The 14,312-nt window shown below is 33.7% G+C and overlaps 1 protein-coding gene across 2 annotated transcripts in view; it reads left to right on the top strand.

Moving 5' to 3' along the window:
• RBM26 (RNA binding motif protein 26) overlaps positions 1-12,968 on the top strand; it is a 41,429-nt gene extending 28,461 nt beyond the window's left edge. For both annotated transcript variants that reach the window (XM_081946258.1, XM_081946259.1), the window contains exons 15-22: positions 396-524; positions 1,791-1,865; positions 3,135-3,302; positions 4,160-4,264; positions 5,213-5,422; positions 6,371-6,457; positions 9,533-9,646; positions 12,134-12,968. In XM_081946258.1, the coding sequence (XP_081802384.1) occupies positions 396-524; positions 1,791-1,865; positions 3,135-3,302; positions 4,160-4,264; positions 5,213-5,422; positions 6,371-6,457; positions 9,533-9,646; positions 12,134-12,223 (978 nt within the window). In that variant the 3' untranslated portion in view covers positions 12,224-12,968. The remainder of the gene's footprint in view (positions 1-395; positions 525-1,790; positions 1,866-3,134; positions 3,303-4,159; positions 4,265-5,212; positions 5,423-6,370; positions 6,458-9,532; positions 9,647-12,133) is intronic.
• The last annotated feature ends 1,344 nt before the right edge of the window (positions 12,969-14,312 follow it).

The raw sequence follows: 14,312 nt of genomic DNA, 5'->3' as shown, positions 1-14,312 counted from the left end.
GACTGCTGATTTTACAAGTTTTAAAATTACCCTTTAGCTTTCAGTTAAATTGCCTTTAACTCCCAGTCTTACTGTTTTTGAATTCAAAATAGTAATTAGTAATTATAATAAACACGTTTATATATTATTATTTTATTAATAAACCTTTGACCTCACAATGTATGTTGAGATCATGGCTGTTCCTTATAAGAGGGCAGATCTTGTCTGTATTAAGATGGAAAACTTCTAGGAAACTCCTGGACTATAAGATAGAACGATCACAAATAACATGAAAAAGGTAAAAGCAGTCTTTTGTATCTTATTAGTAAGAAACACTTTGATGAATGTAGGTAACATGAGTTTGACATGAGAGTTTCTACTTCATTACGTGCTAATGAAATATTTTTCTATTACAGGTGTTGTCAACTTCTACTGGCTTGACAAAAACAGTATATAATCCAGCTGCTTTGAAGGCAGCTCAGAAAACTTTGCCTGTTGTTAATACTGCCCTGTTAGATTCCAATGAAGCACAGAAGAAAAAACAGGTATATTTAATGTGATTATGGGTAAAGGACATTTTTCTTGTTGAAGCATATTGTTTATGATCTAACTATGATTGGGAGCACTCAAAGACTTCTTTCTTCCTATGAATTTCTTTTTATATAAATATATGCTTATTTCAAATATATTTATATGAAACTGTGTGTGCATGTATATATGTGTAGTCTTCCAATCACAGCATGCAATCATGATTACAAATAATTTTAAAATGGTGGTTTCGGTTATCACTGGAACCACTAGAATAAAAGTCCTGGTGTTATTTGTTTGTTTTTTCCTCATGGACTATATATCCTGAAAATCCAATATATTAGAAATGATATTAGTTTTGCTATATTTCAAGATTACTTTTAGCTACCCAATGAGATATAATTGAACTATAATATTTATATAGTTTCTAGATCCCAAACAATGGGAAATGCAATAAAACACTGAGATATAAGATATATATCTTATATTTAAGAAGATATTAAATACTGTTACAATTCCACAATTATCCCAAAGGTGCCTTTTTCAAGAGGCACCTGGGTTTTCTAGTTTTATTATTATTATGTAGTGTATGAAGAAAAGTAAACATATAGACAATCCATGTAATGACATATAAAACTTCCATGGAAGTATAGCAGCGGCCTCATAACTATGTCCAATTAAACTATTCTGGCATGGCTTTATGCAGCTCTTCTAGGGAACCAGAGAATGGACATGGTGGACAATCTTTCCACAAATTCCACAATGATACCACCATGATGGGAATCTCATGTTGAAGAATACATGTTTCAATTATGGACAGTTCTTTTCTTTTGCTAGATTTTTAGGGTTCTTTAAATCTCAAGTTAAATTATAGACTCTTACGATAATAGGAATTGAATATATTTGATTTTGTTCAATGAATTGATGACCCAGTTTCCTCCAAGGATGCCTTTAAATTACTGCTTGTCTGCATATAAGTTGAACAAATATCCCATACATTAACCAGAAGAGAATGTCTAGCACAGATACCTTCTTCAGATATAGTGATGGTTAGATAATTATGTGTATTAATTTAGTGAAAATATAATATTATGGTTTGGACCTTTTTCCATATGTAATGATTATTTTAAATTTTAAAAATATTTAATGAATTAAAATTGTAACAGTTAAAATGTGTGTGTGTGTGTGTGTACCTTACTTGTACACACATAGTTGGAGGCATTTTAGTTATTGCGGTATTAGTTAAGGTATTGAGATTCTTCCTGGGATTTTTATATTTTTAGGAGGCATTAAGACTTCAGCAAGATGTGAGGAAGAAAAAACAAGAGATCCTGGAAAAACATATTGAAACACAAAAGGTAATAGAGTGCTAGTAGTCAAATATGTACCTTTAAGATATAAGGGTAGATTTATGTCATTAAAAATTGTATTGTAAAGCTAGTTAAAGAAAAATCAGAGAACAAAGAGAGAGAATCAGTCCCCATTTAGCAACTGCAATTGGGATGGTAACTCAGTCATCAAAAAAAGCAGTTACTAAGTGAAAAATCATATGAATACAACTGTGCTTACTATTTTATTTCAGCTTTCCTTTGCTTTACAGTGTCAGATGGATACAACCCCAAACCACTGGGTGAACCCAAACAATCTGGAAAGTTTTTGGAACTTGACTCACAAAGAAGCAGGACAGAAGGGCAAATCTTATAGCCCTTTTCCCTTACTCTCCCACCCTTTGGAATGCTCATCCCAACACTGCGATTATTAGCAAGAAAAAAATATGTTTATAGTTTATTGGAGAGGAAGAGATTACAAGAGAGTAAGCAGGCATACAATGGGAAATACAGATCTAAAGTAATACATTAGGGCCAGCTCTTTGCCTAGCAAGTTGGTAGCTACAAACCACTAGCTGCCTAAAAGGCAAAAAAGCCTTCAGTATAAAATTGATTAGAGTCTTGTCAGTGTTGGGCAGCAGCACACCTGGATGGCTCTAATAGCTAATTAAAGTCCTAGATCTGAGTTTAACTTGCACTTTTTAGGGACACCTACTGTGCTGCAGAGAAAAGCAGCTCAGGGCTAGCTTAGGCAATCTCTCCTACCTGTGAGGAGGTAAGAAAGAAAAATATGTCAGACACAGGGGAACGTGTACTGATTGTATAGACAAATACATGAGAGAAAGAAGCCACAAGGATTGTAAATGTGGGCATAAGTTGCAAAGCTATTTTTTCATCTCATAACTGCAAGCAGACATTGATGAGGCAGTTGCTCAAGGACTACCAATATTCATATTCCAGTAAGATATTATATATATATTTTCAATACGAGTAAGACATTAGCAAAGCTTTGTGAGTTTGAAAGAATTTTAGTTTTATTTTGTTTCTTGTGAATGAATTTTTCAAACAGATTTTTTGTTTGTTTGAGAAAGTAAGCCAATAAAATAGATCTTGGTAGTAAATGGTCATTTCCCCCTCTTTTTTAATTGTTGATTGGTATGATTTTTTAAAAATTGAAACATTTAATTGGATCCAGGATCTCTGTGAAAACATAACCACATTGGTATTAGAATGAATATTTTTATGTGTGGGGAAAGTACTCATAAAGAATTCCTGTTACTAACACGATAATTCCACTAGATGCTGATTTCAAAACTGGAGAAAAATAAAAATATGAAGTTAGAAGACAAAGCTGAAATCATGAAAACTCTGGAGACATTAACCAACAGTATCACCAAGTTAAAGGATGAATTAAAAGGAGTTTCCTCAACAAGCACTCCGGTAAAAAGCATGAAAACAAGGACACAGGTATACAGATTTTTTTAAAAAAAATTTTTTACATTTATTTATTTGTATCCAGCCTTTATTATTTTTTACAAATACTCAAGGTGGTGAACATACCCAGCATACCTCCTTTCTTCTATTTTCCTTACTACAACAACCTTGTGAGGCTGCTGGGCTGAGAGAAAGTGCCCAAAGTTACCCAGCTGACTTTCACAGCTAAGACGGGACTTGAACTCACTGTCTCTTGCTTTCTATCCTGGTGCCTTAACCACTTGACCAAACTGGCTCCCATTTTGTTCTCTTCAGATCTCTTTTATCTCTTTTTTATTTAATTAGTTTCATTTTTCACATCTGTATGTATATATTTGTGAGTGTTTACAATTCATTCTTACCTTCCGGGGAACAATGGGAAAAAATGTTCCCTCTTTCAATCCAGATTTTTGAATGGGGTTTTAACCCATTAGTTTTCACATACTGGTCGAATGCTTTATAACTTGGTAGATTATTGAATATTTCTGCATCATATGAACTACTTTTATTTTTCCAGATTGTGAATTATGGTTTTATGCTGAAAATTAACTCCAAACAAATTATTTGCTTGCTTAGCAGTCTGAAGTAATACTGCTAAGCAAGCAAATAATTTGTCTGGAGTTAATTTTCAGCATAGAATCATAATTAAGAATCTGGAAAAATAAAAGTAGTTCATTTAAAACTGATTTAAAAGCAATTATGTTTAGTGTTCTGCTAATGTGCGTAACCTCTGTTGGGGACTTCTTTTTCTATATAGCATCCTTGTTACGCCCTGTGGAATCTAGTTATTTCATCTGGTATTTGTGCATGAGTTAGAAAATGCAAACTAAATTGCTTCCATAACATTTTAGATGCAGAAAGAACTATTGGATACAGAGTTGGACTTATATAAGAAAATGCAGGCTGGAGAAGAAGTTACTGAATTAAGGAGAAGGTATACAGAACTGCAGCTTGAAGTAAGTATATTTTACTATTGCTGGTTAACATTGTAGATGTTTCACTTCTTGTCTATATAATGCAAAAATTGTTTTAAGCAGAAATCACCGTAAAACTTTTGTTTTTATTGGAGGTCTTGGACGTGGATATTTCTGTTCACTTGTCTTTCAGCAATTTTGTCTTTAACTTAAGTCACTATTAACAGGAGGCATTTTTACAATGTACCCATAGATGGTGCTATTGGTGTTTAGAAGTATTGAAATGGCTCTCACTTATTTTCCTGGCCTTTATGATTCACTGCCCCTTTTTCTTACTAGAAATATATATTAACAGAAATCTTTATTAAATGTAGCTTGATGTGGGTTCTGCTGTTTTATAAAGGGAATCTAAGTGACAAATAACAGCACAATTTGGTGTATCTTTCATTAATTCCGTAAACCATCCATTATGCAGCAGACAAGTGTTAAAAAATTAACACATACACAGAGAGACATACCTTTGCAGTTCATTCAGTTGAATTTTGGCTCAGTCTATGGCATGTATATTTGGGCAGGCATATTTTGAATATATTTGCTTTAGTTTCACTTTCTTTTAAGAAAACATGTTATCAAGGAAAATTAAACCATCAATGACAAAGATTTGGGTTAGATTTGAACCCCCTTTTTCTTTCAGTGTGGCATAATTAGCATTCCCTTTCTTAATTTTTCTCACATCAAGAAACCTCTGGGAAAATTCAGCTGAGAGAGAAGAGGTGATCTAAAGTCACCCAGTTAACAGAGTCACCTTTGCTTTAATTTCATGAGCCAACCTTACAGCATCAATCTGTAAGCGCCATCTACAGTTCAAAGATGGTGATGCTATACGTATGATTATAAATTACATAATGCAGAGCATTGTTCTAAAGTTGAAAATGCAGGCAGAGAATATATCTCATTTAGGTCTCTATGAACACTTTTTATTATTACTAGGCAGCAAAACGAGGCATTCTTTCCTCTGGCCGCGGGAGGGGAATGCACGCACGAGGTCGAGGGGTATCTCGTGGGAGAGGTAGGGGCTCTCGAGGCCGGGGTCGAGGAAGAAGTCTTTCTGTTCACGCTGTGGTGGATCATCGTCCTCGAGCCCTTGAAATCTCAGCTTTTACGGAGAATGACAGGGAAGATCTCCTTCCTCATTTTGCGGTATGTACCTGTCTAATTATCTATGGAGATTCTCGGTCATCCAGGTAATGGTTGTCCTAAAGGTGCTTTTTTCAAGAGGCAACTGGACTTTCTTGGTTTTTCCTTTGAAGACCTTTCGCTTCTCATCCAAGAAGCTTGAACTGCCTGTCTGATTGTTCTGCTAATCTTACCATGTATGTGTGATTTTTTTGTGCATGTGTGTGTGTTACCTCTGACATTTTCACTGTGACTGATGAAATACTCAGGCCAAGTTAAATTTGTTGAACTTCTTCAGATGTTCCTTAGACTTGACAACAATTGCCATATTTTTCTGCAGGTGTGGAAAAAGGGTAAGACAGGATAGGAAATGACAGGTTTGCATGGTTGTTAACAATGAGGGAAAGAATGAAAATAAGGAAGCCTATCTTGAGTCCTTCTCTCTTGTGCCATATCCATAATCGGATGTTGACGATCCTATTTTTATCAACAGCTGCACGAAAAACTCCATCTTGGTTACTGATTTGTAATAAAGAATTGGATTGGGTTGGATTGGATTCATACTCCATGATATACAGTCTGTGCCTTTGATCCATACATCATGACATCATAAATCCTAGAAGTAGACCTTGCATCCTCTTGTTTGACTTAGGGTGTAAACCTGGTGCTCTCTGAGCTTGGTTGCTTGCTTTCAGAGATTGCTCTGAATTGGTTGCTCCCAAATAGGCAGATTATGAACAGATAACGTTATCTTGCAAGGTTTTTTTTTAAAAAAATGTTTAAACTTTTCTTATATTCAATTTCCTTTCAAACCATTTTTAATACTTAACTTTTTTTTAAAAAAAACACAGTTCTACAGTTATTTTAGATCTGGAATCATTATCAGTACAAATTGTATCTAAATGCTCTTATCTTAAAGTTAGCAAAGAATAAATATGTTGCCTAGATGAGAATTTTTTTTCTTCTTAAAAGCAATATGGTGAAATTGAAGACTGCCAGATAGATGATTCTTCTCTCCATGCAGTGATTACATTCAAAACAAGAGCAGAAGCAGAAGCAGTAAGTATATCCCTGCCCTTTTTTTTTCTTCAAATATGTTTATATTTGAAAGTGAAATGTTTTCATATGTCCTGTCTTTGGAGCATTGCAGTCTTCCAAAATCTGATTAACTCCTATCCTTTTCACTTTTAGGACAGTTACTAAATCTTTTCAAGACAGTTCTGCAAATATATGTGCTATGTATCATGGGTATTTTATACTAAGCACTGGAAGGAGGGAGGGATAGATAAAAGTATGTAAAGTCTTCATTTCGGGCAGTTGTACTTTCAGTACTTGTTCTATTAAATATTATTATTATAGCTTAAATTATTTAATTAAATACATCAGATCTAATAAAATAGTATTTCTAGGCAATCACCTCAGATGTTTGAATCACAATTTGAGATACCAGAAGGGAAAATGAATGTTGGCTATGAATATTTCTGAAAATATAATTTCTAGCATTCATTTAGTTGTTTCCTGGAGCAATGGCAGTGGGAAACGACGTCTATGAAGAATGTCTTTCATTTTTCATTTTATTTCAGTTGAAATAAATCAAGAATCAAGAATGTCCAATATGAAACTTAATAGTTCTAAGGCTACTTATATCAAATACTTTTGTTCTTCACCAGTTTGTAAATATTCTAAAATTAGAAAATATTAATATGTTATTAATTTTAATAATGTTATTAATTTTAATATATTTAATCACTTATCTTCCAAAAATTAAAGATATTTTGGTAAAAAAATTCAACTTGGAAAGATTTGTGCCCTAATGTTGGAGCTATAAAAGCACAGCATATGATCGTATGAATTTAATAATTTACTTACTAGCACCAAATCACAGTTCGCTCAAATGTTGAACAAGTTTATTATGCCACAGATATAATCCTATAGATGGGGTAGCCTAATTAAAAATGAAGGATAATAAATAAAATATATACAACTCAAGTCTGTACTTGTCAATAAACTGAATCCTGCACAGTATATTTTTTGAAAATATAACTTGGAAATTGGTGAGAAAAATAGAATCAAGACATGAAAAACCAGATGAAGATAGGCAACAGTATTGCCTATAAGAGGTCTAAGTGCACTGATGGATTGTCTCTTAAATATGAGTCAGCAATGCGGTGTAGCTGCCCACACAGTCCAGGACTGCATCAACAGAAGGAGTAACAAGATCAAGTGGAGTTGTAGTACCACTCTACACTGCACATTTAGAATACTGTCTCCATTTCTGATCACCATGATACGAAAAAGAAGAAGATGCTGAGGCCCTAGAAAGTGCAGAGAAGAGCAACTAAAATTGTAAGGAATCTTGACGCTAAATTGTATAAAGAACAGCTAACTAGGTATATTTAGCTGAGCAAATCTAAAGAATATGAAGAGAGTTGATAATAGTCTTCCAATACTTAAAAGGGTTGCCACAGGGAAGAGAGTGTTGACATTCCCCATAGCACCTGAGGAGAAGCAATGGGTAGATGCTTGTCGGAGGGATATCCAACCTGCAAATAAGGAATTTCCTGACAATGAGGACTATTGAAAGCAGCGCAATTGCTTGTCTCTAGGAGTTGTGAAAGCTCCATCACTGGAAGTTTTCAAGAAAAGATTGGGCAACCATTTGTACCGGGACAGTATGAGGACTCCCTATCTTGGGAGGTTGGCTTAGAAGGCTTTCAAAGTTCCTTCCAACCTTAGGATTCTAGATTTGATTCTATGGAAAAAGAGACTGTAGAAATTCATTTCTCAATTAGCTTCAGCTTCATGAGATTTCTTCGAAGGAACGGTAGTGAATATTTTACTGCCTTGAGTGAAAAAAGGTTAAATTTTATGATCACATACATTTAGGTTTGGGATTATTCCCTAGTTGCGAAATGTTACATTTTTATGTTGCTGTAATTTTTTTCAGAGATTACCATGTTTTTTAAAAGCGCAAATGTCATATATACTCAGTGTTTAAAATCCCACTTTGTGATGTTGTGACAAGACCATGTACAAAAAAGTCTCCCGAGTTGCATTTTAATAGGTTTGTGGTATCTTTTAAAATTTATCATAAATTTATATGTACAGATTTAAAATTTATGCCTAGGGACTTTAATATCACACAATTCATGTTCAGATGTCATTGGACATGTAATTGTTTCCACATTTCACATTATGCTGTACTTTCAGATTATACCATAAATCTTTTTTTGACCATGGCAGTTATTATTTCAGAATGATGCTAACACTGATTTATGCTAGTTCATGTTACTTTAATTTGGAGGTACTATTTCCAAAGCAAGCACTTAATGTATCTGGCACTTGAAGGCATGAATATCCCAAAGGTTTATTTTTTTTTAAACAATTCAATTGCCAGACTTTTGCTGAAAATAAAATGTTTTACTGCAAGATGAATTAGATTCATGAAGTTTATTTTTTATTTATTTATCAACCCATTGTGTTATCAAGATGCCATGTTTTGGATTGTAGTCATATTGATATTAATAAATACCAGTATTTTGGAGAAAAGCACAAATAAGGAAATGATTCAGTAAAGTTGGCTGTCTAATACAGTGTGATGCAAGTTTGAGAAGTTTAATTTGATGTTCTTTTTTTAAATATATACTATATATATTAGAAGTGCAATATAAGAGAGTTGTAAAAATGGAAAGTACTTTCATACGCTTGATTATAAACTTTGAAATAATTTAATGGAGAATTAAGCCTATCTTGCATTTAATGAATTTCTGTAATCAAAGGTGGGGCTTATTTTATCTCTATTAAAATCTAGAAATAGAAACCATAAAATCAGTAGAAGAATGCAAAAAAAACTGCATTTTGTCCTCTGGCTTTTTTACTATTTTTCCTTGGGACATCATCACCCTGTGAGATATCATAAGGCTCTTGATATATTTTACTTCGTTTTAAATGCCTTGCTACGTAGCATAATAAATGCAGTCCTTTAGGCGCATGGGGATATTTGTGAGCTGTTCTTGCTCGCACTTCCTCTGGTCCTTGGTTCTCTTCCTTTTCTGCAGTTGATTCTGCACGTGTGTGTGTGTGTGTGTGTGTGTGTGTGTGCTTTTTTCCCCTAAAAATATTTTTTGCCCCTAGGCCGCTATCCACGGATCTCGATTTAAAGGGCAAGACCTGAAGTTAGCATGGAACAAGCCAATAACAAATATGTCAACCGTGGAAACAGAAGAGACCGAGCCAGATGACGAGGAAGTAAGTGTACAAGAAGATGAAGGAGTGTGAACGTTTATCTCTTTAGTTGTTCTGGGACAGGCTACATCTTTTTCTCAATCATAAATGTTTGAAGAAGGCATACTACTGATTAATTTAAGAGAGGCGCTACCCTTTTTACATTTAAGAAAGCAGTATCTCCTAAAGAAAATGCTATCTTGGTAACAAATGGATATTAGGAAACATAAAAACATGGCATTCACAGGTAGTCCTCGACTTAAACCACAATTTGGACTGGGACCTCCATCACTAAGGGATGTTGGCATAAAGTGTGATGTTACGTGATCATATCACTTAGTGATGGCAATCCCAGCAGTCTTGGTGACCATTGTAACTCCAGGCACATCTTTTCAGAAATCACAGATAACAGTACTAAATTGAAAGCTCTGAAATTCATAAAGTTTGTCTTTGTATAACGTTTTAACACACTTTTTAAAATTGTAGTATGATCTTACTACTAGAATTGTACAGTGTGTGTGTAGCATTTATTGAAGTTACATCTTCACATTACTAATCAAACATCTGTCCTATATATTCTTATCCTGTATTTATTGGTTCCTTAAATTACACTTTAGTGAACAAGTTGTGTGAGTAGAATTTTTTTCTCTTCAATAAATGCATATACGTAATAGATTTCCAATCAAAGTTTCTTCAACCATTTAGCATGATTTAATTACAGGTTTTTACAAAGATAAAAATCCACCATTACTGCTAATTAAGTTACATATGAATATTAAAATGTATGTAACAATCAGATTCTAGAAATATCAGTTATAGGGTAAATTATGGGTGCAGAATTCTACTGACTTAACCATAAATTTTATCAGAGTTGTTGTTCCATTGTCAGGTCATTTATTTTATTATTTATAGTCTTAATCTCTGGCATTTGTGTAAGCACCTTCTAAAAGATGTGTATTTCATCTCTGGGAAATTACTTTTGTATTTTTTTCTTTAAAATTGACTATTTCCAAACTAGTAGTTCATATAAATTTTAGAAAATCTACATGTATTTATTTAAATATTTTTCTAAATTTTATTTTTTTGTGATAAAGGAAATTTTGATGCACTAACACACCATATAAGATCCAGTTTTTATACAATTCAGGCTCTCCTGTGCCTTATCTTTTCCATAGAATTTAAATTTGTTTCCATAGATCAATCCTTGTATCTCAAATGTATAGAGAGATTATTAGGCAGCGTGACTTCCAAAGGTATGCAACAATATGACTACGAGGATAGTCCAACCAATTTCATTGTATTTATTTTGTACAAGGACAATAAAGACTATACTATATAAATGTGAAGAATTGTTTTCCCACATTACTCATTCACGTTTCCATAAACCACACTTGAAATGCTGTGTTTAATTTTGGTCGCCATGATATTAAAAAGATGATGAGACTCTAGAAAGGGAACAGAGAAGAGCAACATTACAAACAAATAAAGATTAGGGGATTGGTGGCTAAAACATATAAAGAATGATTGCGGTATATCTAGTCTATCTTGTCTAATGAACAGGAGGACTAGGAGTGACATAACGTTCTTCCAAAACAGAGAAGAGGGCTCCGCCTATTCTCCAAAGCACCTGAAGGCAAGACAAGAAGTAGATGGAAACTTATCAAGGAGAAATCAAAAAGCTAAACAGAAATTTCCTAACAGAACAATTAACCATTGGAATGGCTTGCCTCCAGGTGTTCTGTCACTGGAGGTTTTAAGAGGACAACCATTTGTCCGTAATAGTATTGGTCTTCAAACACTGGTTTGTTTTGCTTGTCATTTAAAACACCAGGTCAAGATTTATATACAAGTAAAGGCCTGGTATTTACTAATTGAAACTACAGGTAAGGCAGCAGGTAAAACACCAGCATAACAGCTTGACAAATAGTTGAAATGCCTCCCCACCTCCCCCGCCAAATATTATTTGGTTTTCAAAGATCCTTTTTCAGTTTGATATCTGTATATTGAATGAAATAAATAGAGGTAGTCCTTGACTTACAACCACAATTGAGCCGAAATTTTGTGTTGCTCGGTGAGGCAGTTGTTAAATGAGTTTTGCCCCATTTTATTACCTTCCTTGCCGTAGTTCTTAAATAGATCACTGTACCTGTTAAGTTTGTAACATGGTTACAAACTTGTTAATTGGATTTGGCTTCCCCACTGACTTTCATTGAAGACCCCAGGACACTGCAACCATGATAAATATGAGTCAGTTGCCAAACATCTGAATTTGGATCGAATGACCCTGGAGATGCTGTAAGTGGGAGAAATGGCCATAAGTGACTTTTTTTTTAACTACAAACAGTCTCTTAATGAACTGTTGTAAGCCAAGGACTGCCTTTAGTAATGATGATTTTTTAAAAAATTAAACAAAATGTGTTTGCCTATCCTTTCAAGGTTCTGATTTGCATAATCTTCAGATTCTAATGGATGTATTTCTTCCAGCAGAGTCTCATTAAATATTTCTTTTAGTTTCAGGAAGAATCCTTGGTAGATGACTCATTGCTTCAAGATGATGATGAAGATGATGATGACAATGAATCTCGTTCATGGAGAAGATGATTCAACTGATCAGAGACAGCGCTAGAGATTTAGCTACATTGCATTAACATTTCCTAAAGAACTTTTGACTATTTGTACTACAAGACAATTGGATGGAAAGAGAAATGGATTTCAGATAAGAAACAAGCGGCTGATTGATCCTGTATTTTGAGTGATTGATGTTCAGGTTGCATTTACATTTCGGTAAATGATTGCTACAGACATCGTATTAGGAACAGATGCAATGTTTTTATTCTATGGAAACATTACAGAATTCTTTGGATTCTTTGTAATTTAAAAACAATTGGTCACGCATCAAAATGACCAAACGTTGTTATAACATAGAATATTCTTTGTTTGTTTGTTTTATTCCAAGTATGGAATGAAAATTTGCATTTAAGATCTTTGTGAATGTTTTCGGAAATAATAGATAACAGTACTAAACTGAAGTCTCTAAAGTTATGTATTCATAATATTGCATAGTAGTATGCTTAGGCTTTACTATGTACTAGCCTTTTGTTGGATTTGTGAACGTATTTTACGTATGAGTTTTAACGATACAGTGTATGACTGCTTTGCATATATCTCTTTATCACCTTAAGATGTTAAAAAAATAAAGAAATGGAATGGTCTTGGGGAAAAAAAAGAAAAAAGCAATAATAATGAAATTATACCCACGGCCCATGATAATGGCAAAAAAAAAAAAAATTAAAAAGATTTTTAAAAAATTCCAAGAGACCATTCCAAGTGGCAATCCCAACCCCCCCCAATCGTCAAGAAAAGAGCTGAATCACTGTCATTTTTTCACTTCATAATGAATAAAACAATACAGAAAACAAGGCATTGAAGCCATATGCTCAGTTTACATATATACAATGCACTAAAATCTTTTGAAACACACTTTAAACTGCTAAACTGGCAATCTAATGTCAGATGGAGTTCATGCATTGAAGCAAATCTTCCTCACGCCCGGGGAATCGAAGATCACTTTCTCCTGCGAAGAAGACTTGAGCTTAAAGATACGTAACAAAATGAGTTGCGAAACTGGTATGTACTTTTTTTAGTTATTAATCGCTTAAAATAGTTCAAAGAATCCAAATAAGAGTTTCCTATCAAAACGGTGCATAGTTTGAAGCTTGTTAGACCAAGAAAACATAATTTATCCTAATTCTGTTAAATGTTGTATTTGTTAAACAAGCAGGAAGTTGCTCTCCTTTGCTCTTTACTAAGACTTTTTGATTTGTATTTTATATTATGACCATGATAAGTCACTTGAGCTTGCCTTATTCGATCTGTTCTTTTTTTTTTTTTTTTGCCTGCTGCTTCCTGTCCCTTTCTCAACCTTCTTCCGAGAAAGCGCCAAATTACATAGCGTAAAATACAGGAGCAGGAGGGATGATAGCATTTAATATTGGTTTGGATCCTAAAACAGATGATAGAAATTTGTAAAAAACAAAAGCAAAGAACCCTGCTTTTCTGGTACAATTTCCTATATCCTCTTTCCTGTAGTCCAGGAATATTTCCTTACTTACCAATAGCACTTTTTCTAAAGATCATAAGTAACTGAACTGGAAGGAATAGAACATACTTCCATTAATTTCCTTAAATTATTTTACCCATCACAAATCATCCTAGAATATAGCATTTTGCATATCCAAAGATGAGAATTTCAAAGTGCTGTATAATAGTGACCTTGCTGAAGCTAAACAAGAACAGGTCTGAGCATTGATTTGATGAGAGATTTAAGCCTTATGCTTTTAAGAAACGTTGACTAATAATTAATAACTTAATTACAAAACTGATGTATTTCAAGAATACATTGAGTGTTTCATTACAAGAGACTCTTTCTGTTTTCTTTTAGGCAAAGGGAAAAAAGACCACATGTAATCTTCAGTATTTCAAGATGTACAGTGCAGGCTGAAATACAGTACAGCATTCTTAATAGAAGTAGGTTCTAGAATCTCTTAATTGATTTTTTTAATGGAATATGATCGATAGATTGCTGATAACTAAAGTGTTACATTGTTATTCAGCTTAACAGAGCCTGAGTTACCACTTAGAAAGTATCTCATTCTGGCAAGAGATGAATTTTACCACAGTTCTATAAAAT

Source organism: Natrix helvetica (assembly GCF_964273705.1).
Source record: "Natrix helvetica genome assembly, chromosome: 3".
Classification (NCBI taxonomy): domain Eukaryota; kingdom Metazoa; phylum Chordata; class Lepidosauria; order Squamata; family Natricidae; genus Natrix; species Natrix helvetica.
The sequence above is the reverse complement of the archived record's forward strand: the minus strand, read 5'-3'. Positions and strand labels throughout refer to the sequence as shown.